This window comes from Equus przewalskii, chromosome 5 (assembly GCF_037783145.1).
Source record: "Equus przewalskii isolate Varuska chromosome 5, EquPr2, whole genome shotgun sequence".
Taxonomy (NCBI): Eukaryota; Metazoa; Chordata; class Mammalia; order Perissodactyla; family Equidae; genus Equus; species Equus przewalskii.
Genome location: NC_091835.1, coordinates 19,843,646 through 19,869,505, shown reverse-complemented (window position 1 = coordinate 19,869,505; position 25,860 = coordinate 19,843,646). Strand labels below are relative to the sequence as shown.

The 25,860-nt window shown below is 47.8% G+C and overlaps 1 protein-coding gene across 6 annotated transcripts in view; it reads left to right on the top strand.

Annotated features, from left to right (window-relative positions):
- NGEF (neuronal guanine nucleotide exchange factor) overlaps positions 1-25,860 on the top strand; it is a 103,695-nt gene that overhangs the window by 51,567 nt on the left and 26,268 nt on the right. For 3 of the 6 annotated variants that reach the window (XR_011539827.1, XM_070618573.1, XM_070618572.1), the window contains exons 4-5: positions 13,228-13,370; positions 18,744-19,063. Coding sequence is in view for 4 of the 6 variants with exons in the window: in XM_070618573.1 (XP_070474674.1) it covers positions 13,228-13,370; positions 18,744-19,063 (463 nt within the window). In the remaining 2 variants the exon portion in view is untranslated. Of the gene's footprint in view, positions 1-12,250; positions 12,546-13,227; positions 13,371-18,743; positions 19,064-25,860 lie in introns of those variants that run through there. The other 3 variants (XR_011539828.1, XM_070618575.1, XM_070618574.1) reach the window with 2 other exon arrangements.

Sequence of the window (25,860 nt, the reverse complement as noted above, 5' to 3'; positions counted from 1 at the left end):
AGCAAAGGTACAATTTTTCCTTTTGGAGCTGACAAGTTGTCTGTAAAGTGTTAGTTTGAGACTCTGTAAATATCCTCTTTCCCATTAACCTTTCACTCAGGGGCTTTTAACATCCATTAATGATCCTTCCTGAATCAACCATTACATTGGGAATTGCAAAAGGGGAAAGTTCTAGTGTTCCTTCTGCTTATCTCAGTTGCTTTTCTTCTGTGAAGAAGACCCTTTGTTTTTTCATTTGTTTTATTTGTTTTCGAGTATCACTATGGATTCATGGTGGGTTTTGTTTTTGTTTTTGTTTTAGTTCGGTGTGTTTTAATCCGTTACTATCATATTCTTTTTGATGCTCAAACTGTCACAAATGTAGCCAGTAGGAGCCCTTTAAGCTGGCTACTGCATCCTTTGATAGATGCTCTCCTATCTTTGGATACTTCCTTGCTTTTTGACACAACAAGATACTTTATATACTTTCTATATCCTAGACCTGGAGTTAGCCATTTTTCCAAGAAGCCCTAGCTCCTTTCAGTGGAGAACGGTATTTGGAAACCAAGATCTGGGGACTATCTTGTGCTCATTACCACCGGCTGATTTCTAGACCGTTTCAGTGGACAGAGCTGGGAAAGCGCATGGGTTCATAAGAACGCCTTCAATTCCAATCCATCACACAGCGCTCCTCCTTACTCTCCCCATTCCGTGTTTTCATCTTCCTTTTCTAAAAGCGAGGACCTTGGTCCTCAACGCATTGTAGGATATTTCTCTGTTCTACAAATACACGCAGTTTCACAATTACTCTGCCTATACCCAAACCCACAACAAATCTACTGTATCCGTTTCCTGGGGCTGCCGTAACAAAGGACCACAAACTGGGCGCTTGAAAACAACAGAAACTTGTTCCCCCACAGTCCTGGAGACCCGAAGTCCATAATCAAGGTGTTGGCAGGGCCACATTCCCTCTGAAGGCTGTGGGGGAGTCTGTCCACGTCCCTCTCCTAGTTTCTGGTGGTTGCCAGTAACTGTGGTTGTTCTTAGCTTGTGAAAGCATCACTCCAATCTTTACCAACATCTTCACAAAGCTTTTCCTGTCTGGGTGTTTCTGTGTCTCTGCGTCCAAACCTCCTTCTCCTTATAAAGACACCAGTCACTGGATTAGAGCCCACCCTAATCCAGTGTGACATTATCCTAATCAATTACATCTGCAAAGAGCCTATTTCCAAACCACTCACATTCAAAGGTACCAGGAGTTAGGACTTTGATATATCTTTCTTTTAATATAATTTTTTTTTTTTTTTTTTTTTTGGCGAGGAAGGTTGGCCCTGAGCTAACATCTGTTGCTAATCTTCCTCTTTTTGCTTGAGGAAGGTTGGCCCTGAGCTAACATCTGTTGCTAATCTTCCTCTTTTTGCTCAAGGAAGATTGGCCCTGACCTAACATCTATGCCAGTCTTCCTCTATTTTGTATAAGGGATGCCACCACAGCACGGCTTGATGAGCAGTGTGGAGGTCTGCGCCCAGGATCTGAACCTGCTAACCCCAGGCCACTGAAGCTGAGCACGTAAACTTAACCATTACGCCACCAGGTCAGCCCCTCAACGTATCAACACAATTCAGCCCACAACACGTCCTAAGTAAAGTTGAAGACGTCTTTGCTTTTTTCAGTCCTAGAAGAGATCTCAGCAGTGGTATAAAGACAAAGGACTACATCCAAAACTACTTGAATCAATTTTTTTTCTGTGTGGTTACGTTATCAATTTGATAATTACTTAGGTTCATTTGTTTATGTTTCTTTTCAATGCTAAGATTTGATTTTTTCCCCATGTTTTTAGATTTTTAAAAATTATTTGAATATGTAAAACATCTATGTGATTTACAAGTCAAAACTGTATAAAAAGGTACACTCAGAAAGTCTTACCATCTACGCCAACTCTGGAAGTAACCATCTTTACAAGTTTCTCCTTTTCTTTCCTGTGTTTCTTTCTGGGAGAAAAAAGTGTGTGCATAACTATATAACCTCTTCTTTTGCTCACATCCTGCATATGCTCTTTCATACGTCGCTTCTTTCACATAACACTGGAAATCCTCCCAATTCAGAAACACCTTCCTCACTGTCATTTGTATGGCTGCATAGTATTCCGTCATGTGACTAGCATAGTGTCTTCAACCAATCCCCCTTGGACAGGTATGTAGGTTGTTTCCAATATTTTGCTATCAAAAATAATGCCACAGCGAATGACCTTGCACCTATCTTGTTTTGCATTTCAGGGCAAGTCTTCAGGGTAAATTCTTAGAAATGGAAATGCTGGGTGAAAGGGTAAATGCCTGTTGTCTTGGTGCATTTGGGCTGCTATAACAGAATACCGTGGACTGAGTGGTTGATAAACAACAGACGTTTATTTCTCACAGCTTAGGAAGCTGGGAAGTCCAAGACCAAGGTGCCCGCCAATTTGGTGTCTGGTGAGGGCCTGCTTCCTGGTTCACAGATGGCTGTCTTCCCACTGTCTTCACACAGTGCAAGGAGCAAGGGAGCTCTCTGCGGGCTCTTTCCTAAGGGCACTAATCCCATTCATGAGGACTCCACCCTTGTGACCTAATCACCTCCCTAAGGCCCCATCTCCTAATACCATCACCTTGAGGGGTAGGATTTCAGCATATTACTTTGGGGAGGACACAAACCTTCCGTCCATCGCACACATGTGCTTCTGTTGGTTACAGCCAAGTTCCCTTTCCTAAGGGGTTGGACAATTTTGCTCTTCCATCAGCAATGAGTGCCGGTTTCCGCTAAAGATTTTCATCTCAGTAGTAACAATGGATTTCAATCCAGACAGTTTAGAGTGTTCCATCTTTAAGACAAGCACACAATCGATGGAGAGTCAGAGCGTGTGAGGTGCTGAAACTGAGGGCCTCGGGTTAAAGAGAGAACATTGTGTATTCTAAGGTGTTCTCAATGGGAAGGGATTTTTCCATTCTGTTTTGTCATTTCTCTGACTCACTGTGAGAAAGTGCTCCCCTCTCCTGGTAAGAATCCATCATTTCTTAGAGGAAACACTCAATTGATGACAGTTTAGAGCCTCTTTCTTTTTTAAGAACAAATGCTAATTTCAAGTGGAAGAATGTGTTTCCCTCAAGTTTACGACCCTCCTCTGAGACCCTTACAAAATAGCCTCCTGATGAAGAAGAAAAGAGACTATTAAGGACCATCTTTTTACCCTGAGACTAACAGAGAAACAGGCCTAGAGATCCCACTGACTCAGTGACAAATAAAACCTACTCCAAGGGCTGAGCAACATTTTAGAAACAGCAATAATTTAGCACGCAATCTTCACAGCATGGAAAGAATGAGGCACAGGTTTAAAATTAGGAAGAGAAGCATCCACTGGTCAGCTCGGGGAAGGGCGAACAGGAAACAGATAAAGAAAGAAAAGTGAAATTTCACTTCTTTGCCAGTAATCTGCTTTTTCCCCCAGATAATAATGGTACTTTAGTTAAAGGTGCATTCACCTTTTAAGGGAGTAGCAAGAAGAGGAGGTTTGTGTTTAGCAGATGAAAGGAAAAGGGTTTGTAGGATGTTTCTACGACTGTAATTTCCCGAGAGGCACGGGGATGGTACCAAAGGCACGTCTGTGTGCCTTCAAACCTCCTTCAACTCCGCCTCCATTCAGAAAATGCGTCTCAAGTCTCCAGGATGTCCAAGGTCTCCGCCCACGCAGCAGTGGAGGTGGCATTAAACAGGCTGAATCCTGTCTCCGTGCACAGGCCAGTAGGACAGAGAATTAACGCTCCAGGAAAGTGATCAAGGCGTAAGAGAAGCCCTGGTGAAGAGTGACAGTGAGCAAATACAACCAGCTCTGGCAAGGGATGGGAGGTGGGCTTCATGGAGGAGGCAGCAGTTGAGCCACTGCAGGTGAGATCTAGCCACGCAGGAGGGCAGGGAAGGGCTTGTGTGTGTCAGGGCTACCTGCCTTTCATGGGGGGCAGTGATTTCCTGGATGAATCCTTTGATGGGACCAAGACTTCAGTGAAAAAGAAGAAGCCTTCTGGTTAGGAGTCCCACATGTGGATTTATGGAAGGAATTTCTGGGAAAGGGATTATTTTTAGAACCAGGCAGATTAGAACATCAGGTAAGCGCTTTAATTTTAGAGATGCCAGGAAGTAATCTACTGTAAAATTTGAAATCGTCATTCTTTGGAAACTGAAGAGGTTTTTAGAAGAGAGACTTACGTAATGAACTGCAGTGTTTCCCCCACAAGGACATCTGGAGACTACAAAACGGCTCAGCCCCTTTTCTGGGTTCATCAGGATCCCCTACGGTTCCGTGAATGCCTGAAACTCACGCTCTAAGTTGATGCACATTAAGAGATTGATACTGTTTTTTAAAGTACATTTTTCCCTTATTACATAAGTGACACGTTTATTGTCTAAAAAAATTTTTAAACAGATACAAGTAAAAAGAGGAAGATTCTCTCAGATTCTAACCAATCAACTACAAGCACTAGGAAATGTTTTTGACGGTCATTCATCCAGCCCTTTTCAAGTATATTGGAATGCTTAAAATTCCACATATAGAAGTCTGTTTATAAACGAAATAAGACCATGCCACCATCCAGTTTGGGAATCCACTTTTCTTTTCAGTATACTTTGGGCATCTTTCCAGATTCTTAAATATTTTCTCAACCACTTTTAATGGTATTCCACTTCGGAGATATGTCATAATTTAAATAGTCATCTCCCGTTATTGTGCATTCAGGTTCCTCCAAATATTTCACTGTTCTCAATCACACGATAATAAATACCGTTTTTGCTAATTTTTCCCCACGGATTCTTATAGTTTGTTAAGATATATTCCTAGAAGTAAAATCTCTTTGCCAAAGAGTATGAACACCTGCAGATTTATGGGACGAGTTGTCAAAGTGCCCTCCAGAAAGGTTGTATCAGTTCACACTCCCGTCCCCAGAGGCAAAAGACACCGTCCCTGCCTTGGCTAACACTGGCTGTTCATTTTTTAACCTCTTTGATTGCTGTGTGTCTGACATGTTTTTGAAATAGCGTGCTTTCTCTTTATAATAGCATTCATTCATTTTGTGCTAATTTTACACCGTGGTCACCAGTTCCCTTATTAGAGTCTTCAAAATAGAAATACCAATGGTAGTCAAAAGCTTTGAGTTCCTGAGAAGAGAGGCATTTTTGTCAACATTATGATGAGCAGCGGGGACCTGGAACTGGCCACATTATCTTGTGGTCCACCTCGTCTGTGTCTCCACCAGTCTCATAAAGTGGCCAGTCTCCACCAGAGACACATTGGTCTTTTTACGAGACTCGAAATCCTTGAACGTTTAGTCCTGGCAACTCAACAAAGAACATTCTTTCCACTGGATGTTGGGGGGGGGGGGGTGGTTTGTTTCGATAGAAAATGAAAAGTTATCATGCAGCTTGCTTCTTGTTATAGAAAATACTTCTCTAAAACCCAGCTATTTGCAATTTGCAAAGGACAACGTGCGGACAATTTCTAATTATTCATTTTGTTAGCTACATGCTATTCCTTCAAGGCTACTTTGTTTACGAATGGACATCTTTTCTTTCTTGTTTCATCCCTTAAACAGTTCCGCTATTTGGTTAATGGTTAAGGCAATACCTTCTCCATCACAATGGTGAATGTATTTTACTGTTAAAAGTGGGCTTCCTAAATAATAATAACAGGAGGTTGGCCCCATGGCCAAGTGGTTGAGTCCATGCGCTCCACTTAGGCAGGCCACGGTTTCGCCTGTTTGGATCCTGGGCAAGGATATGGCACCACTCATCAGGCCATGCTGAGGTGGCGTCCCACATAGCAGAGCCAGAATGACCTACAACTATGTACTGGGGGTCTCTGGGGAAAAGAAGGAAAAAAAAAAAAAAAAAAGACTGGCAACAGATGTTAGCTCAGGTGGCAATCTTTAGAAAAAAATAATAATAATATAATTTTCTATGTGTAGAGTATACTAGAGGACACACCATATATGGGATTAAATTAGGTCTACCTATATAGTTTAGAAGGTAATTTAAAATGAATAGATCTCTGTGGAAGGGAGTGTGAATCCCTTTACAGCTTGAGTTCCAATTAAGAGTATATAAACCCCAATGGTCACAGCCTAAAATGTGAATTAGGTATACCTAGGCAACTCCTAATTTCATTTTCCGCAGACTTCATCCTCAACATATATTGGAAATAACAGTAGTTTTCCTTAAGTCCCCCTTGTTTCAGGTTGCTCCTATTGATGAAAAGCCTATGACATCACCCACAGCCCAAATCCTCAGGCACTATGTGTCCCAGGCTTCTAGGAATATTCCAAAGAAACCCTCATCCTAGGCCCTCTCTCATTTCCACAGTTTCAGACAAACCCACAAGCATTGTAGCATCTTACCCATGAGTTATTTTGGGGAGGCTGTTTTGAGAAATACATTTCTATCAAGGCCACACAATTGTCTGCATCTCATAACTGAAGATATGGCCACCATTTGTCCCAGCCTTTTAAGGACACTATGAGGACACACAAGCCATCAAAATGCTTTGGAAATTCCAACCTTCCACTAGCCAAGCAACATCATCCAGTCTGCCTCTCACACTTGGAAGTGGAGCAAAGCTTGGCCACCTAATTTCGACTCTGCAAATGTATTCAGCATAGCAATAGCAAATCTTTAGCAATTAAGCCCTAAGACTTCAACGCCTTCTTCCCATAATCATTGAAACCTATCCGACACTAGTGTATCTCCTTAACCCAGACAAAGGTTTGTATGCATCTCTTCATTCCTCTGGACTTTTCCCTATTTAACCAAAACTATAACAACTGTCCTCCATAGCAACCACATCGAAAAAGAGCAAAAACAAAAGCAAAACACTCCTCGCTTCACCAAAACAGTGCATCCAGTGTTAATGGGTTTTTTGACTCACCACAACAGATCACGGTTCCCTCCTCCAAGCTTGAGGCACCAGTTCCAGAAGGCTGCTCATTTCCAAAGTGGTCAACTAAAGAAACATCTTCATTGACCAAAGAAGGGCAAGATATAGCACCAAAGGAATGCCAGTGTGACCCTCAATAACTGTAGAAGAAAGACCGAACCCAGGCACATGTCAACATGATGCCTACCCACTTCCCCATATTTACTTATTCACCAGCTATTTCCTGATGCCTCCTGGATGTGCTGGATGCTGGGGATGCAGAGATAAATGACATCTTCATAGCTGCCTGCAAAAATCTCAGGTCCATTGGGACGAGAAACTGTGCAAAGAGGCGTTAACAGAGCAATACCAACAGAGCAAAGGGCAGGGCCACGGGAGCTCTCAGGGTGACCCAGCTTTCCTCTGGGCAGCTCCAGCCTGGACCGCATATTGACACCATTAGCAACCAATGACCAGCAAAGTACTGGGGAGTCACTGAAGACAAGAGATGTGTGGAATCAGATACGTTTGAGGAAAATTAACCTGGCAGCTGTGTAGGGCCGACTAAGGGAGAGAAAAAGAAGATGGAGCCCTCAAAAACTGCCCTCAAGAAAGGACCCTCACCTCAGGTCATCTGGCACCAACAACGGGATGAGCTGATGAAGACGAGGCCTTTCGGTTTAGAAGTGACATGAGACGGGGAAAGGTAGTGATCCCAATGGGGATGGCAGAACCAGATTCACAGACGTCTTGACAGGGCTGAAGCAACGTTAAAACCTAACAAGATGAAATTTAACAGAATAAACCAACTCTTCACTTGGGAGAAAAAAAAACAAACATTAAAAAGTAAGGAAGGACAGCCATCAGAGAAATGTCGTCACTGTACTCTAAATCAGAATAGAGGCTTGTGAGGTTAGGGCACAGCGCACAAGATCACCCTCACTTCTGACACCAACTGCAGAATTCGGGGGTCCCCAAGACCACTCTTGGGTTCAAAAATTCACTAGAAGGACTCAGAACTCACCAAAAGCTGTGAAACTCACTACTATGGTTTATTACAGTGAAAAGCTACAGGTTCAATCAGCCAAGGAAGAGATGCACGGGACAGAGTCCAGAAAAGTTCCACTTGGATCTTCCAGTTCTCTTGTCCTTGTGGAGACATGGACAGTTCAAATATTCCCTGGCAACAATGTGAGACAATACTGACAACCAGGGAAGCTCACCTGAGCCTTGGTGTCCAGAGTTTTTATTGGGGCTCCATCACCTAGAACTGACTGGCCACCCAGGTGGCTGACCTCAGTCTTTGGCCCTCTGGAGGCTGAGCTATTATCACATGGACCAAAGCCCCCACCTTACCTGGTGTGGCCCCAACCCCCCAGGTAAGCAAAGACACTCTTGTCAGACATGACATTCCAACGGCTTAGAGATTGCCCAGGAACCCAGGGCAAGACCAGACCTCTCTTTGGGTAAGATCAAAGTCTTTACTACACAGGGCTAAGCTGATTATGTTTTGGGTTTTTTTGGAGGAAGATCAGCCCTGAGCTAACATCTGCCAATCCTCCTCTTTTTGCTGAGGAAGACTGGCCCTGGGCTAACATCCATGCCCACCTTCCTCTACTTTATATGTGGGACGCCTACCACAGCATGGCTTGCCAAACAGTGCCATGTCCGCACCCAGGATCTGAACTGGCAAACCCCAGGCCGCCAAAGTGGAACGTGCACACTTAACCACTGCGCCACCAGGCTGGCCCCCCGATTATGTTTTTAACTTATTTCTATAAGAGGTTACAATCCCACAATTACAAATTACTCTCCTGATAAAAAGTAAGGAAAGATTTCCACCTGACCAGTAAAACACTTCCAGCCACACAACAGAACAACCTACTTTCAGAAAGTCTCCTTGTGGAGAAATCTTTTTATCCATCAAGTATGGGTTTCTGGTTTTCTTGGAGTGAGACAGGCTACATCTTGTCCTTTTCCTAACTTTCTTCCCAGATTTTGGGGGTCCATCTCACCCTTGAGGCTGTGGATTTACTGCTGGTGCTGCCTGTGCGGTTTAAATTTGCCAATTTTCAAAGCAACCAGAAAAGTCTTTTGAGAGTGACGAAAATAAACTACTATGTTTATGGATTTAAAAAATACAGTTAATTAAAATCTATCAAGCACCTGTTTCTCGAAGTTTCTAATATATATTCGAGGCATAACTGCTCACTAAAAAAAAAAAAATCCAAGTCATTTTCCTACTAGATTTAAGAATACAAATGTGTTTTAACATGTCTGGTGACACACCATATGACCTTAAAAATATTTAGTATCAGTGAACAGAAATTTGCAGTTCCTTCATCACACACAACACAGTCTTGACTTACCAACAGATGCTCCCCAAATCTGCCATTAGCCAGCTGTGTGATCTTGGGCTTGTCATTTTAAGACTCCGTTTCTGCTTCTTTTTCCATAAAATGACGTGTCGGACCAAACCATTCCTAAGCTTTATCAATTCCTTCGCAATAAAGTAATATTTTATAAACACAAATGAGGACTCCTGAGGCCTGAGGTTGCTACACAAACAAGAAGCCACTTTGTTTCCAATATTTACCTTTTATAACTTAAAGGGAGAAATAAACAATCTTTAGATAAAATATATACAATAACTAAATATTTTTTGAAACATATCAGTAATTCCTTCACAAAACAAACACTTATAGAACGTCTATTATGCACTAATCAGGTATAAATACTTGAAATATTTATCAATATTTTATTTTGTGAATGATTCTGAGCAAAATGTTGCTGAAATGGAGATTTTAGTAACAGTCGGCCCAATAAGCACTAAAAATGATAGGAAATAGAACATGGGGAATTCAGCTTAAGGTTCTATGCCTTCAGAACTCAGTGACTTTCTAAACTGATTTTGTAATTAGGAGGATATTTTTAGCTTATTTTTCATTGGAAGGTCTTATTATACTCATCTTAATATATGTAATTTCACTTGAATATTTTCTGATTTAAAAAAACGAATGAATCTTTTCCCCCGGGTGCAGCAAAGTGTGAAAGAAACAGCTTCCATTTCTTGTTACATCGAATTTAAGGGGTGGTGACACCACGCAAAGCCGTAGGTCCTAGTGACCTTGTGACTGCCCACACAGTGAGCTTCCTGGGACCCCCAATGAAGGATGAGTAAGACATGAGGGTACCCACCCTGGAGGAGCCCATCCTTAGGGTAAGGATGGCCCTATTCACAGAGAATTAGAGTGCCAGGCAATGCTGCTGGTTATACAGGGGAAAGGGCCTGGTGGGGATACCCCAGGGCACCTCGACCCGGAAGGGTGAGGACTTTGCGGGGGCGAGAGGAAGAGTCCTAGCACAGGGAACAGCTCTTGCAAAAGTCCAGAGCCTGGAAAAGTGTGCGGCGAATGAGAAGAGCCGGTGAGGGCCGTGTCCCTGAGGAAGCCAGCAAGGAGCAGGACACCTGGTGAAGAGCTAGTGACAGAGCCAGGATGCTGGCCTTCAGACTCTGGGAGTGGGACTCCAATGCAGGTTTTTAAGCAGAGGAGGGGCAGGAGCAGACCCATAGTTTAGGAAGGGAACAGAGCGAAGGATGGCCTGGGGTGAGTCCAAATGCTGAGGGGGGCGCTGCTTTGAAGGACTTTGGGGATCCAGGGGGCTCGTGAGGCATTGACCTGTGGGGTGACAGGTCGTACAGGAGAAGTTGAGGCCGGCTCTCATGTTCTGCCTGGCTCCTGGTTGGCTGCTGGTGGCGGTGGGGTAACACGAGTGTGCTTGGCAGAGTGTTTAAAAGATGTCCAGGCTGAGATGGCCAGTGAGCAGGTGAAAATGTGCATCTCAGCAGAGGGCTGGAGACACTGAAATGAGTCAAGGCCGAGCAGCGCTTGGCTCGGAAAAAGAGAAGGCCACGTGGTTGTCGCACAAATATTCAGAGGCCTTAAGGGCAAGAGGAGATCAGTCTGTCCACTCAGGCCCCTGGAGGGGAACTAGGGCTAAGGGCAAAGGTTGTGAACTGGATTTCAGTGAAAACGAGCACCTTTTCCTGGAGTCAGAGCTCGGGGAAGATGGGACGGGCTGGGGCCTTGGGAATGCGCCCGCTGATGTCTGGGGAGGGGAGTTCCCTCCAGGCAAAGAGTGCCCTCTTCTAAGCTGCTTTCCTTCCTTTGCCCCCACGTTCAAGACTGCCATGTTCGCAACTGTCTTGTTCAAGACGCTGGCTAAGGAATCGATGAAAGCCAACCTACTAACTAGTAACAGAACCCCTCCCACCAGGAGTATTTGCATCCAAAACCGGGGGATTTCTTCCTTTAAACAAATGCCCCGTGGGTGGAATGTGCAGAGGAAGGGCTTTCCTTTGCTCTGCACTCTACTCCCAACCCCCAGGCATCCTCAGACCCTAAGCCTAGGGCCTGGCCCGGGCCCACAGAAGCAGACTGCTGTCCCCATGTGCCCTGGATCCCCAAGGTCCTTCAAAGGGAAGTCCATCAAGGGGAGCAGGGGGCCCGGCCTCAGAAAAGGACACCGGGGAGCATGCCAGTTGTCTTGCTGGATGAAAATCTCCCTGGATTTCCACGTCACACCAGATCACTCATGCTCCATTCGACTCCAGTAACGGATTTTTGCTTGCTTTCTGTATCCGGAAGTAGACTGACCTGGCTAACACGAAGGTGCAGGCCCCAAGAGTCAATGTGACCGGGCAGGGAAATCGGGTGGAGGTTTGGGGGCACTTTGCCTCTCCTCCTGTCGCTCCCCTATACCCATCCCGGGCCGCCAGGGCCTCAAGGTGGCTGAGGGCACCCAGAAGAGGCCTTCGTGTCGCCCCCTCTCCACTGTCAGGAGCGGGAGTGCAGGGGCTCTCTGAGACCCCAGTCTCTGCCTCGGACTCCCTCGGGGCACCTCCAGCGAGGACTCACTCCCCCGAGGTTGGGCCCGAGGCGGCAGAGGCGGGGGTCCCGGCGCCGGTCCTGTGGGGGACCGCAGAGGATGCGCGGCGTGAGCGAGGCAGAGGTTCGAGGGCGCATGGGGCCGAGGGTCCCCTCGCCCGTACCTTTCAAGTTCGCCCCGCGAGCTGCTGGGGTCCGGCCGCATGGCGAGGAGGGGGCAGGAAGGCGAAGGCGCAGCTCGCCGGTCCCACCGGTCCTGCCTCCGCCCTCTCCCCGGCGGGGCGCGGCCGCGGCGGGGAGGGAGGCGTGGGCAGGGAGGGAGGGCCCGGGGCGCAGTCGGTGCCCTCGGGCCTGGGTCGCGCCCAGCCCCGGCTCTCCCGCCCCGCCGCCGCCCGGCCTCGCCCCCGCCGCGCGCGCCCTGCCGCCTCCCCCGTTGCCGTGGCAACCCCGGGAGCCTCCAGGCGCACGCCCGCCCGCCCGCCCGCCTGCGGGAGCGCTCGGCAGCGGCGGCCGCGGCAGCTCCGGCTCCAGCCGCGCGCGCTGAGACCCCGCTCCGGAGCCCGCTCGTCGCCCCCGGCCCGGCCCTCGGCCCCCAGCACGGCCCCCCACCCGGCCCCAGTGCCCGCCCGGCCGCCGGCCCCCATGGAGCTGCTGGCCGCAGCCTTCAGCGCCGCCTGCGCCGTGGACCACGACAGCTCCACCTCGGAGAGCGACGCGCGCGACTCGGTGGCGGGACACCTGCCCGGCAGGTGAGGACGGGCGGCCGTCCGGACCCCCGCGCGCCGCCCCCGCGCGCCCCTCGCCCCAGCTTGTCTCCCGGGCCGCCGACACCGACCCGCGCGGCCTATCCCCAGCCCCCGGCCCCGCCGCCCGCGGCCCCCGTCGTGCCGGCACCCGGCCTGGGGTGGGGTGCGTCCCCACCCCGGCCTCCGACCCCCCGAGGCCTGCCCCGGGCCGCCCCCTGTGCCCTCTCCCGGGCGCCCTGGGCGCGCGCGTCCCGCTCGGTGCCCCCTCTCCGCGCCGCGTGGCCCTGGGACGGGAGGATCGCGACCCGAAGGGGGCCGGGGGCCGGGTGACAGCGAGCGGCGCGGGGTGCGCAGCGCGGGCTGGGCTCCCGGCCGCGGGACCCGTCGGGGCGGCCGGTCGGCGCCGCGGAGCGGGCAGGGCGCGCCAAGTTTCCGACGGCCGCCGGCGAGCTCTGAAAACATGAAGGTTTGGGCGGGCTGGGGTGGGAATGAATCACTCGGTCGCGCCCTGGTGCTGTGACAAAAAGGGCCTGTGGGGCCCTCCTGGCCGGAGGGGGGGCGGCGGCCACGGGCCCGGGCAGGGTCCAGCTGGCCAGGGCCGCCTGTGCGGACGCCTCTCGCAAGCTGGCCAAGGTGTGTCGTTGCTTAAAAATAACCGGTCCCCGCGCCTCCTTCTCTCTGGCAGCGAGTCGTCCTCCACCCCGGGAAATGGGGCCACGCCCGAGGAGTGCCCGGCCCTCGCTGACAGCCCCACCACGCTCACCGAGGCCCTGCAGATGATTCGCCCCATTCCCGCCGACTCCTGGAGGAACCTCATTGAGCAAATAGGTGGGTGTCCCGGCGGCGGCGCTGCTTCGAGGGGGAAATGAGGCTTCCTGGTGGACTCGGAGCGGCCCCCTGCTCGGGAGATGCTGTTGGGTTTCTGTGAGCGAATGCATCTGCTGTGGCTAAGGCACGTTTTTGACATAGTTGGTTCTAACTGGTTCCATAGGCTAAACTGCCGCCTTTTCGTAGTGCTGTCTAATGAGGCTTTAGCAAGTGGATTTCTATCCTGCTCTCTCCAGAGAGGTCTACCCGCCTAGCCTTTCCTGGGGGAGGGCTCTCTGTCCCCTCGTCCCTTCTGCCTGAGAGACAAGGGTGCGGGGAGAGGGGCGCTGCCCGGCCTGGGAGGGGCCTGGGGAAGACCTGGCAAGAGAGGGGAGCCTGCCAGGGGTGATTCTGGAGACAGCCAGGCTGACTGGTGCTATTCAAGAAGAGGAGGCAGTGGGCGCCTTGCACAGGGGAGGGAAAGGGAAAGTGGAGACGGCTGGGAGCCCCAGAGCCCCCGGGTTGGGAAGGGAGGCCTGGCTTCACCTGCCCTTCCGGGATCAGCGCCTGGAGGTGGGGGGCGCAGCCTGCGCGTGTCCAGCTCCCGCAGAAGCCCCGTGAACGCAGACAGGGAAGTGGGGAGGCGTCCCGAGAACTCCGGCGCTTGCACTGAGAAGTCAAACATTGCCAATGACATCAAACTAGTTCTTCTGTCATCACCAGAGGTGGTGGTGAAAGGATAATTGGAGTTCTGTCCCCAGCTGCTTAGAAAATCGTTTTGTTCTTTAGTGTTGTCAGAGCAGCCGACGGTCTATTCGTTAAAGTAAAAATTGAGGTTTGGGAATTTTCTTCCCTGCGTACATCATTACTGTCCTCCATCCCGAACACTCAGACAGACAGGAAGTGTCCGTAACGGAAGTGGAGCTTCCACTGCCTGGGAGATCCTGCCCGTGGGAGACTCTTGGGCATCCTCCTGTCCCTGGCGGAGGTTTTTCCAAGCTGAAGCCTGCAAGGAGCTGAGCCTTGCTCGCTGAGTGGGTGGAGCACACCCTGCGTTGTTGGGCTGCGTTGACTCCAGGAATTCTGTTCCCGCGGCCCGCTGTGTGTCAGGCCAGGGGGTGGCAGCTCTTCCCCTTGTTTGCTGGGGGAATGGAGAGGGGCTGCTCTGAAAGCCCCTTTCTCCGGGCTCCCTGCCACATGGTCCTTCACCGTGAGGAGGGCCAGCTCTGTCCTGGCCCACGCTGGAAGCCTTGACTTCCGCCCTCCTGAAAGGGATCCTCTTTGGGTAAGATCAGTGTCCTGATGGGAAAGAAATGGGGTGGGTGCAGGGAGCTCAAGGAGAGAGGGGCTCCTGTGTGCGTCATGGGCGTGTGGAGACCCCTTGCCGGAGACGGCAGGACCAGTCGGGCCAGTGGCCTAAGCTCGAAGCCGGGAGTCAGGGGCCCTGAGCTCCGGGACCTGCTGCCCTTGGCCATCAGTTTCCTCCTGTTGGAAACAGCGGAGACTGACCCCCCGAGTCTTCCTCCCGCTGTCCCTGCCACAATGTGCGGATATGATGGCGAACATCTGTTTCTGGCTCCTGGGCTGGATCCAAGGCTAGGTGCTCGAGAGACGTGTTGAATGACAGCACAGAGCTGTGGCTGCCTTCGTCTCACCTCCTTCATGGTAGACTTGAGTGCTGCACTAAGCAGAGTCCTGTGACAGCCCTGCCAGCTCTCAGCTCGAGGAATGAAGTGAATTCTGTGCCAGGTATCAGGAAAGGAGGGCAGGTTCCTAAAGATGCAGTGGAATTCAAGGGGGAAGAAAGAGGAATGAATATAGGCGTTTAGAGACCACTGTGCTGGATTCTGCAGTGGCTCCCACCGAGGCCAGAACAGATTATGCCAGGATAATGTGTGACACGGTCTACAACTGTCGTGACAGACCACAGACCCTGAGACCCTGTGACTGGGGTGTGGGGTTTGTGTGTGGTGCACACGCAAGCTGTTGTTGTCTCTGACACCTAATGAATGCTTGCACATCGAAGGTGCTCACTAAAATATAAACAGATTCCCTGCCCTTTAGCAGTTCCTATTGGAAGGAGTCAAAGACAATAAATTATTCTCTTCGGCAGGTGAGATGTTGAATGACGCCGGGGGCTTTGTCAGGAGGAGCTGGGAGTTCACCGTCTTTTGAGGGCAGCACAGCCAGCCTGGTAGAGATCATTTTAATTCGGAGAGATGGGCACTGAGCCTTCGAATTCTGCATGGATATAATACCATGTGCAGAGTTTTACAGGCAAAGTTAACTCCCATATAAAGTTGTGCTTGCTGAATGTCCAAAACATAAGACAGGAAAACATAATCTATAAACAGAACACTGAGTACAGAAATTTAATCAGATAACACATGGTTCCTCAGGTAAAGCTACTCTATTTCTATTGTAATCTGAATTTTAAGACTAATAAAATTAAGCGGGTTATGAAAAATGATTATGCAGTGTGTCAGATACCTCCTTGTAATCACAGTAACTCCAGGAAAATTGGTGTTTAAATTCGTATTCTAAATCCTTCAGAAAGAAGTATGAAGTTTTGAGAAAATTCTAAAATTACTTGTATTGAGAGTCTTTGGCTGAAAGTAACAGAATATCCAGTAAAAAGTGACCTTAAACAATAGAAATATTCTATCTCAGTTAATGAATCCAGAGGTGAGAAGTTCTGGAGTTGGTTCCTTCAGCCAAGCAATCACCCAGCTCCTTTCCTTCCACCATTCAGAATTCGTATCGCAAGATGGCTGCCACTGCTCCAGGCATCACATCCTCAAGCAGCCATGTGTAAAAGCAAAAATGGGCAGTTTGTCTTCAAGTGTCTATTGGGGAGGGACATCTTTCTGAGAAGCCCTTCTCAAAATGTAAGATAGCCCCTTATTCTCCTTGGCTAGGTTGTGTCACATGCTCATGTCTAAACCCCCCAGTGGCAAGAGGAAGGGAACTCTCCCAGTAGGTTTTGATAGGTCAAAATTCACTCACTTCCCTGAGCACAGAATGGGTCAGCACCCAAACAAAACCCCTCCCCCGCCAGCTGGGAAGAAAGGGTGCGAGGGGATCGAGGAGAGGCAGCCAACAGTGTCTGCCACAAAGAGATTTCAGAAATATTATTTTCAACCCAACTACCCCCACTCCTGATATTTTCATCTCTTTTCAGCATATGTATGACAGCGTGATGTTGGAGATAGTATGTACCAGGATCAGCCAACTGTAGGATACATAAGACATATTTTTGAACCTTCTAAAAGATGCCAAATTAGTGAGACAATTTGGTGAGGCTTGGAAACCATATTTTTAAAAGGTGTTCAATTCAACAAATATTTGAGTTCCTACTATGTGGGAGGCGCTGTGCTAAGCATTGCAAAGTGAATCTAAGTCGACTCGTGGAAACCAGGTTTCTTTAAACCTCTGTAAAAAGCATGGGAGTCACAGGGGAATAATTGGTGTGACGTTGGCAACAGTAATTATATCTTATGTCTATGACTAGACCAATTTACGTAGTGAGGTGAGACCTCTGTCTTCATGGATCTTCCATCTGGATTGCATTGAGCTCAGACTTCCGTTTTCTTTCTCATTCCTTCGTCAAATTAACTCCATGCTATATTCGGCAGGATTGTAACATTGTCAGATCACAGCATCTTAATTTTTTAAAGTAAATGCTGTACTTAACATAAAGGCTTTATAATTTAGCATTGGGGGCATGGGAGGTCAACTAATTTAATCCACATGGTGCATTTATTTGGTTCCTATTTATGAATTTATCCAGCCACATTCAGGATTTCAAAGTGAGTCTGTTTTCTTTCCTTTCTTTTTCTACTCTTTAGATATATGTAACAATTAGATGAAAAAGGAATAATAGCTAACGTTTGTATTGCACTGTAAGAGAAAGTGCTTGGGGCCGGCCCCGTGGCCTAGTGGTTAAGTTTGGCATGCTCCACTTTGGTGGCCCAGGTTCGGTTCCCTACACCACTCATTGGCAGCCATGCTGTGGCGGCAACCCACATACAAAATAGAGGAGGATTGGCACAGATGTTAGCTCAGGGCCAATCTTCCTCAGAAACAAAAAAGAGAGAGAAAGTGCTTTACAAGTGGTACGTTTATCCCCATTAGAACTTTCCTGGGAAGACCATCTTTGTTTTAGACATAGACTGACTGATGTCAAGGGGCCCTGACTGCTCTCCAGACCAGTATGTCCCACTGCCCACTGGACCTCCCCACCTGGGTACCCTCAGCACCTGGATCTCCCCACCACCCCCATCCCCCAGTCAGACCCTCCTCCTGTGTTCCTGGCCTCCTTGTATGGGGCCACAAGATGGTGTGGCCAAGCTGGTCACCAGAATATCATTCGTGACCCAGCACGAGCCAGTCACCGGCACCCATCTTCTCCTTATCTCTGACCCCTCCATCCCTCTGCCACCACTAATGTTCAGGCCTCCACCACACTCGCCTGGAGAATTGTCACCGCCCCTTTCTTCCCATCAGTGGTCCTCCTGAATTGTAGCCCAGAGCTGCTTGCCTGAGGTCTCTTGACGCCTCCTTCTTGCCTACGGGATAGACTGTCACCTCCATAGCACAGCAGGCAGATAAGACCCCTGAGGTCTGACCCCCTCTCCTCCCAGCCTCACTGCCGGCAGGATTCTCCCCCTTCCCCCCTTCCCCTCTCCCTGGGCCGGGACTCCCCTCACCACAGAAACTTTTCTGCTCCTCTGCCCCGCAGCCGGGATGTCGGAAATGGGCTTGTCCCTATGGAGGTGCCACGTTTCTGCTGATTCACCTGCACCCCCAAATCTCCTCGGAGACTTAGAATGCATTTATTTCGAGTACAATTGGTCAGGGACAGAAGTCTGAAATTGCAGAAGCAAAAAAACGGGAATGTTTCCCATTTGAATCGTAAAGTGGATGAAATATTGGTTTTTCCTTCAAAACGAGAATTTACAAGGGCTCCCGTTTCGAAAATGAATGTACTTGAGTTTTAATAGTGAAGCATTTAAGGCTCTGGAAAGTGTCCTGTTGGGATGTAGAAACATAATTGGGACATTTCCGTCAACTCTGCACACATTGGTTATTAACACATCAAGTTCCAGAGTCTCGTGGTTTGCCAAGGATGTGTGGGAAAAGCCTATATTTGGATTTTGAACCAGTTCAGGGATTTCTTTATTCTCTGTTGGAAAAAACCTTATGCGTGCTGAGCCTTCCCAAGAAATGAAGACGTGGCAGTGGGTCAGTGGCGTGGAGGGTCTGGCTTTCTCTGTATGTTTCTAGGCGGAGCATTTGCCCTTGATAAGAAGGCAAAGCCTGGACTTAGGGATCCAGAAAGATCTTCACCCAAAACGTTTTTCTTGTCTTCGTTACGATTCTCTTTGATTCCAGGGCTCCTGTATCAGGAATACCGAGATAAATCAACGCTCCAAGAAATTGAAACCAGGAGGCAACAGGATGCACAAATACATGCCAATGTCCACGGCTCGCCAGCCGGCCAGGAGACTCCAGAGGAGGAGGAGGAGGAGGAAGAGGAGGAGGAGGAGGAGGAGGAAGAGGAGCCGGCCAGCCCCCCGGAGAGGAGGGCTCTGCCCCAGATCTGCCTGCTCAGTAACCCCCACTCGCGGTTCAACCTCTGGCAGGACCTCCCGGAGATCCAGAGCAGCGGGGTGCTGGAGATCCTCCAGCCCGAGGAGATCAGGCTGCAGGAGGTAACGGCGGCCCCAGCCTGGGAGCTTCGGTTCAGTACAGGGGTTTTACCCCATGGGGCGGGGCTTCCTCCGTGTGCGAGGCTCGGGGCTGGCTCCCCAGAGGAGTTACAGGCGGGGTTTACCCATCTAGAATGTGCAGGAAAATTCACATGATTTCGCAGGCAGCTAAAGATGATACCTAGTACCTTCTGGGACGGCTGGGACGGCTCAACCCCAGTACTGGGTGTTCTCAGCATTGCTACTTTGTTACATAGTAAGGTTGCAGGCTTTGCATCTCTGTTGTTGTTGTTGGGAATTTCCGTGGCCCGTGTGAGTGGTACCGCACTGGCAGGTGCTGAACTTGTTGTGACTGAGATCGCGCCAGTCTGTGGCTTCCTCTTCACTCGCGTCTTACCCTGCAACTTTGTGTTGGAGTCCCTTGAACCTTGGGTGAGTGGGGGCTCTGCAAGAAAACCCTCGGGATGCCCACCCCTCCCGAAACGGTGCAGAAATCTGGGGCTTGTGTCTCCCCGCATCATTTGATGGTCCGGGCTGACTTTGCTGGTCAAGAGGCTGAGGCAGTATCATTGATTTGCCTGATGGTTTGTTGCTGGCAGGGAGAAATAATCAATTAAAAATGAACAGTAACTGGGGCCGCCTGGTAGCGCTGTGGTTAAGTTCACACGTTCCACTTCCGAGGCCCGGGATTTGCAGGTTTGGATCCCAGGTCTGGACTGCTTGGCAAGCCATGTGGTGGCAGGTATCCCAGATACAAAGTAGAGGAAGGTGGGCACGGATGTTAGCTCAGGGCCAATCTTCCTCAGCAAAAAGAGGAGGATTAGTAGCAGATGTTAGCTCAGGGCTAATCTTCCTGAGGAAAAAAAAAAAGGAACAGTAACGGGGGCTGGCTCTGTGGCATAGTGGTTAAGTTCTCATGCTCCACTTTGGCAGCCCTGGGTTCACAGATTTGGATCCCGGGTGCGGACTGACACACCGCTCATCAAGCCATGCTGTGGTGGCATCCCACATACAAGATAGAGGAAGATGGGCACAGATGTTAGCTCAGCAACCAATCTTCCTCACCACAAAGAAACAAAACAAACAAAAAACAGTAACAGAAATGAGAAGCTAAGAAATCTAGGTGCTCATTTTAGTTGAACAAAGATTATTTGGGCATAGAAGGAAAATCTGTGGTTTGGAAAGACAAGAGTATGGTCAACAGGAAGGAGAGAGAAGGGCAAGAGAAATGTGAATTTGCAAGTGAGTGTCCATTGTGGAATTTAAAAAGAGGGGAAAATGAAGAGATTTGGGGTTTTTTATCTCGTTCGATCCAATTCCATCATCCCTCCCCTCTCGGGCTCCCTCTTGCCCTCACCCCCCTCAATCACATGCTCCTTCAAGCCCGTGCTTGAACTCACTCCTTGTCGTACTCGTGACTCCAGACGTTCTGTCCTTCTGTATCCGCTGTTACTCCTGGGCTACTGTCTAGAGAGATGTCGCTCTTGTTTATCTAAAAGGCAGAGCTATAAACCACACAGTTAATGAGCAGGACCGAGAAGAGTTCCCGACCAGGGTCACCTAACCCACATCGGGTTGTACGATGCAGTTGCCACCAGGGAAAGTCTTGATAAAGCTTGACCTTGAACGGCCACCTGGGGTTCACCTGCGTCCTGCCCGGTAGGTAGAATCAGGAGAAATTGGTTTAAACTTTGACATCCTTTGTGACTCCTGGGCAGTGGTTTGTAAATGGCTGCATCAAGAGGTTTTCAGGAACCTTCTGATGTAAATAATGCCTAATTATCAGCTCCTGATGTAGCTTCTCCCAGTTTCCCACTGAAATACTCAGGAGGAGACCTTAAGGAAGCCTCTTGCTCCCACCAGAAACGAAGACGCAGAGTCGGTCCTCCGCTGAGGCAGATGGAGCCTGACCGAGAAGAGCTAGGCAGGCTTTGCCACTGAAAGCCACCGTGCAGAAGATGCCGGAAGTCATGGCGAAATCCCCCTGTGGTTGGCCATCCCACCTGTCAGAGACCAGGTCCCCCCAGCCACGGACAGGGCCGTCATCCCTAATGTGGACTTTCATATAAATGGAATTATACAAGACTCTTTTGCATTTGGCTTCTTTCACACAGTATTATCACCATGGGGCCTTTCTTTTACTCCTCAGAACAAGGAAAAGAGTCCAGTTTCTGGGGGGGGAATACTTATTTTTTTGCCATGATAATTAGAGGAATAGAGGTTTAAAATACTTCGGAAAGCTTAGAGATAAACTGGAGTAGAACTTAAAACGTGGTATAAACCTTCTACAACATAAGCAAAGCTGAAAACAGAGCCTGTGTAATAAAAGGGAACTAAACAGTAAAAAAGCACAAAAATGGGGCTGGCCCCATAGTGGTTAGGTTTGCATGCTCTGCTTCAGCAGCCCGGGGTTTGCAAGTTTGGATCCCAAGTGTGGACCTAGCACCGCTTGTCAAGCCATGCTGTGGTGGTGTCCCACATAAAATAGAGGAAGATTAGCACAGATGTTAGCTCAGGGCCACTTTTCCTCACCAAAAAAAAAAAAAAAAAGTGCCGATCTGATTTTGGAGTTTAGACAGTTAGGAAGACTCTTAAGTGCAAAAGTCTTACAGATTTTTATGTATCCCCCCATATCTGACACTTGTCTTATTCAACAGCAGTTTGATTGGGGTTTTGGTTTTTAGCAACTTGCCTTTACTGGACTCTTAGAGTTTTCAGCTCAGTTTTCATAAAAACAACTCCCCTTGCACTGAAAATTCTTTGGTTTTTGTCGTTAAAGGACGTAATTGCATAGCAAGTACAACCGGCTTGAATAAGTTTCAGGATGAGCACAAGGTTCTCACAGGTGGGGAGAGGAGTGTGCGGGTGGCCAGGAGAGCAGCCGGCTGCCCCGACCCGATCCTCAGAGCCTCGCGCAGCTTTGCAGGGAACAGTGCAGGCGAGCGTCGGTCGCTGGAGCTTGGTTAGGAGGGTTTTCTCTGTGTGCATCTTCGTGCTGGCGTGTGAGGCCGTAGCTGTGGATACAGGCGTGGATGTGGCATCGCCGGTCAGAAGTGAAGGGCGTTCTAAATGGGGGTGGATACTGCCACAGTGCCATTCGAAAAGGCAGCACAAATTTCACACCGCTCCAGCAGTGAGAGAAAGCCCGTGTCAGGCACCCTCCCTGGCCCGTTAGCAAACTTCTTCATCCATCACTCTGACCTGTGAGATGAGACATCATATCTTGTTTTAACCTGCCCCGTCCTTGATGACTAGTAAATTGAGCATCTTGTCATATGCTCATTGGCTGTTTCCACTTCTTGGTCTATGAGTGGCCTGTTCATATCCTTTGCCCTTTTTTTCTGTTGCGTTGTTTATATTTATCTTCTTGAGTGATAGCAGCTTTTTATACATTCTGGATATTAAATTTTCAAATGTTTTCTCCCGCAGTAGAGTAGAGGGGAAGCAATGTATCATGGTGATTGTGCACCCAGGCACTGGAGCCCAGCTGCCTAGGTGTAGTCCCAGTTCTGCTACTTCTTAGCTGTGTGACCTTGGGCAAGTAACTTAACTTCTCTGTGCCTCCATCGCCTTGTCTGTAAAGTTAGGGTAATCACGTCACAGGGCTGTGAAGATTAAATGCGTTAATACAGATAAAGAGCTGGTGACCGGCGGACTTGATTGAGCACATACTTGCCTTCTTGCTTTGTTTGCGGAATCTTTTGTCACATAAAAATCTTTTTTTCATCTTTATAGAAAGTCTGGCGGTCTTTTTATGTTTTTAAACCTAATCTTCTGGCCGTTGTGTCTTACGATTCGGAAGGGCATTCCCAAGAGGTACACCTGACAATGAAAAGGTCAGTAGTAGAAACTATTATGAACGACAAAAGAGAGCAGAATGTCAGGAAGAGCAGAAGATGCCACACACGCTACACTGTTTTTGTACGAGTGGGTATAACGGGGTTGGAGGGGATCTGAAAAAAATCATGAGGTTGATTTAAAATGCTTTTACTGAACTTTGTACTCTCGAAACAGCACTGCCCACTGTGGCAGCCACCGGCCACTGTGGCCATGGAACGCTTGACACATGGCTAGTCCTAACTGAGATGGGTCGTAGGTGTAAGACACACTCCAAAGTTTGAAGACTTAGGACAAAGGAAAAGAAGGTAAACTATCTCATTAATAATTCATTAGTAATTTTTACATTAGTTGCATGTTGATATGAATATTTTGGATATATTGGATTAAATTACATATATTAAAATTTCTCAGTTTCTTTTTACCTTTTTTAATGTGGTGACTACAAAATTTTAAAATGTATTTGAGACTCACATTATATTTCTGCTGGACAGCACTGGACTAAAGAGAAGCAATCGTTTATTTTCCAGTGTCCATAAACACCACCAAAAAAGTGGTTGTATATTAAGCCATAATAAAAAGTTCAGTAAATATTTATTAAAATTGTACAGGCCATAATCTCTCACTACAGTGCAGCGAAACCAGAAAATAAATTTAAACAGCATAAAAACCTCCAACAGAAATGTTGAAAATGCTCCTAACCTTTGTGATCGGAAAACAAATTTTATAATTGCAGATTATTCAAAGATAATGATGAGGATACTACATTTTTAAACATATGGAATGCTGCCGAAGCCACATTTGGACAAAAATTCACAACCTTCCATGCTTTAATTATTAAATAAGGAATAAATGCAAAATTAAATGAGCTAAGATGTCAGCTTGAGACGTTAAGGGGAAAACACACTCCTAAGGGAAAGCAGATAGGGTAGAGATGCAGAAAGATATGTACAAGTGGTGATGAGATCATTTTCTAGGAAAATATAAGCTACCAAAAATTGACTCAAAAATAAAAATTTTTAAAACACCAGAATATGCCAGGAACCAAAAAAAAAATCATCTACAAAGAGCTATTGCACCCGAGGTGACTGAGTTGTGCCAAATGGTCAAACCACAGAAGAGTCCCATGTTACTTAGAATGTTCTAGAACAGCGCTTTTCAGCAGATCTTTTTTCGATGATGGAATTGTTCTATATCTGCACCTCCAATAGTCACTAGCCACATATGGCTATTGAGCACTTGAAATGTGGCTAGTGCAACTGAGGAACGAATGTTTAATTCTACTTAATTTAAACTAACTTAAATTTAAATAGCCACGTGTCGCTACTGCACTGGCCAGTGCAAGTCTGGAAGAGACATCTTCAAACTTTCCTTAAAGGGCCACGCAGTCAATATTTTAGTCTTTGCAGACCGCATGGCCTCTCTCAAACCTCTCGGCACGCCATTGTAATGTGACAGCAACAAATAGACAACATGTAAAGGAAAGGCTAGAGCTGTGTCCCGATAAAACATTATTTACGGTTACAAGTGGCCAGCCCATGGGCCATAGCTTGCGGACCCCTAGTCTTGAGCATGGAAAAGAGGGAGATAAGCAAATTGTTTGAAGGTAATACAATATTAGTAACCAAATCTGATAATTTGGAGCACATATACATTAAAACAAAATCCACAATTAGACTTCAACCCTCCTCTCTCAGTAATCAGTAGGAGACATAAAATCGATAAAGATATAGAAGGAGTGAACGCCATCAACCAGCTGGGACTAATTACTGTTTACAGAACACTCAACACATTTCTTCAAGTGCACGTGGGACGTTCACCAAGATAGACCATAACACACTTTAACATCTTTAAGAGAATTGAAATCCTACAAAGTATGCTCTCGGTCCGTAACGGAATTAAGCTAGAAATCAATGACATAAAGATTCCAAACCCTTGGAAATTAAAGCGTTATTTCTAAATAATCCCTGAGTTGGAAAGAAGGCTCAGAGGATGTTAGAAATAAATTAACTGTCCCTATTTACAGATGACACGATGTCTACATAGAAATCTCGAGGAATCTATAAAAAGACTCAAGAACTAATAATAATCATACACACTGGCTAAAGAAAGAGAAAAGTTAAAATACAATATACCAAGTGCCGGTGTGAGTGTGGAACAACTAGGCTCTCACACATTGCTGGTGGGATGATGAAAGGGCACAGCGGCTCTGAAGAAGAGTTGTCAGTTTCTTATCAAGTGAAATATACACTTGCCATCCACCCAGCAATCCCAGTGTTTACCCAGAGCAGTGTCTCCACAGCAGCGGTATTGGCATGTGGGGTGGATCGTGCTTCCTTGTGGGGGCTCCCCTGTGCAGTGTAGGAGGTTTAGCAGCATCCCTGGCCGCTGCTACTAGATGCCGGGAGCTCCCCTACACCCAGTTGTGCCCCAAAAATGTCTCCAGACCTAGCTGATGTCCCCTGGGGAGCAAAGATAGTTCCTGGTGGAGAACCACTGCCCTAGAGAAGTTCAGATTCCTACAAAAACCTGCACATGAATGTTGACAGCAGCTCTATCCAGAATTGCCCAAAACTGGACACAACCCAAATGTCCTTTGTCAGATAGATAAGCAGAGTCTGGAACATCCGTACAGTGGCATGCTACTCAGTAATAAAAAGAAATGCACAATTGATACACACACTTAGATGGATCTCAAGGGCATTTTGCTGAGTGAAAGAAATCAGAAAGGTTGCAAACTATTCCATTTATATTCCATTTATTCCATTTCTATGACGTTCTGAACAAGACAAAGCTATAGTGACAGAGCATCTCGATGGTTGCCCGGGCGAGGGACGGAGGAGGATGTGGCTAGAACAGGATAGCACAGGGAGGATTTTTGGAGTGATGGAAATGTTGTGTGTCCTGGTTGTTGTGTTGGTTACGAGAATCTGTGCGTGTGTTAAAATTCATAGAACTGTACA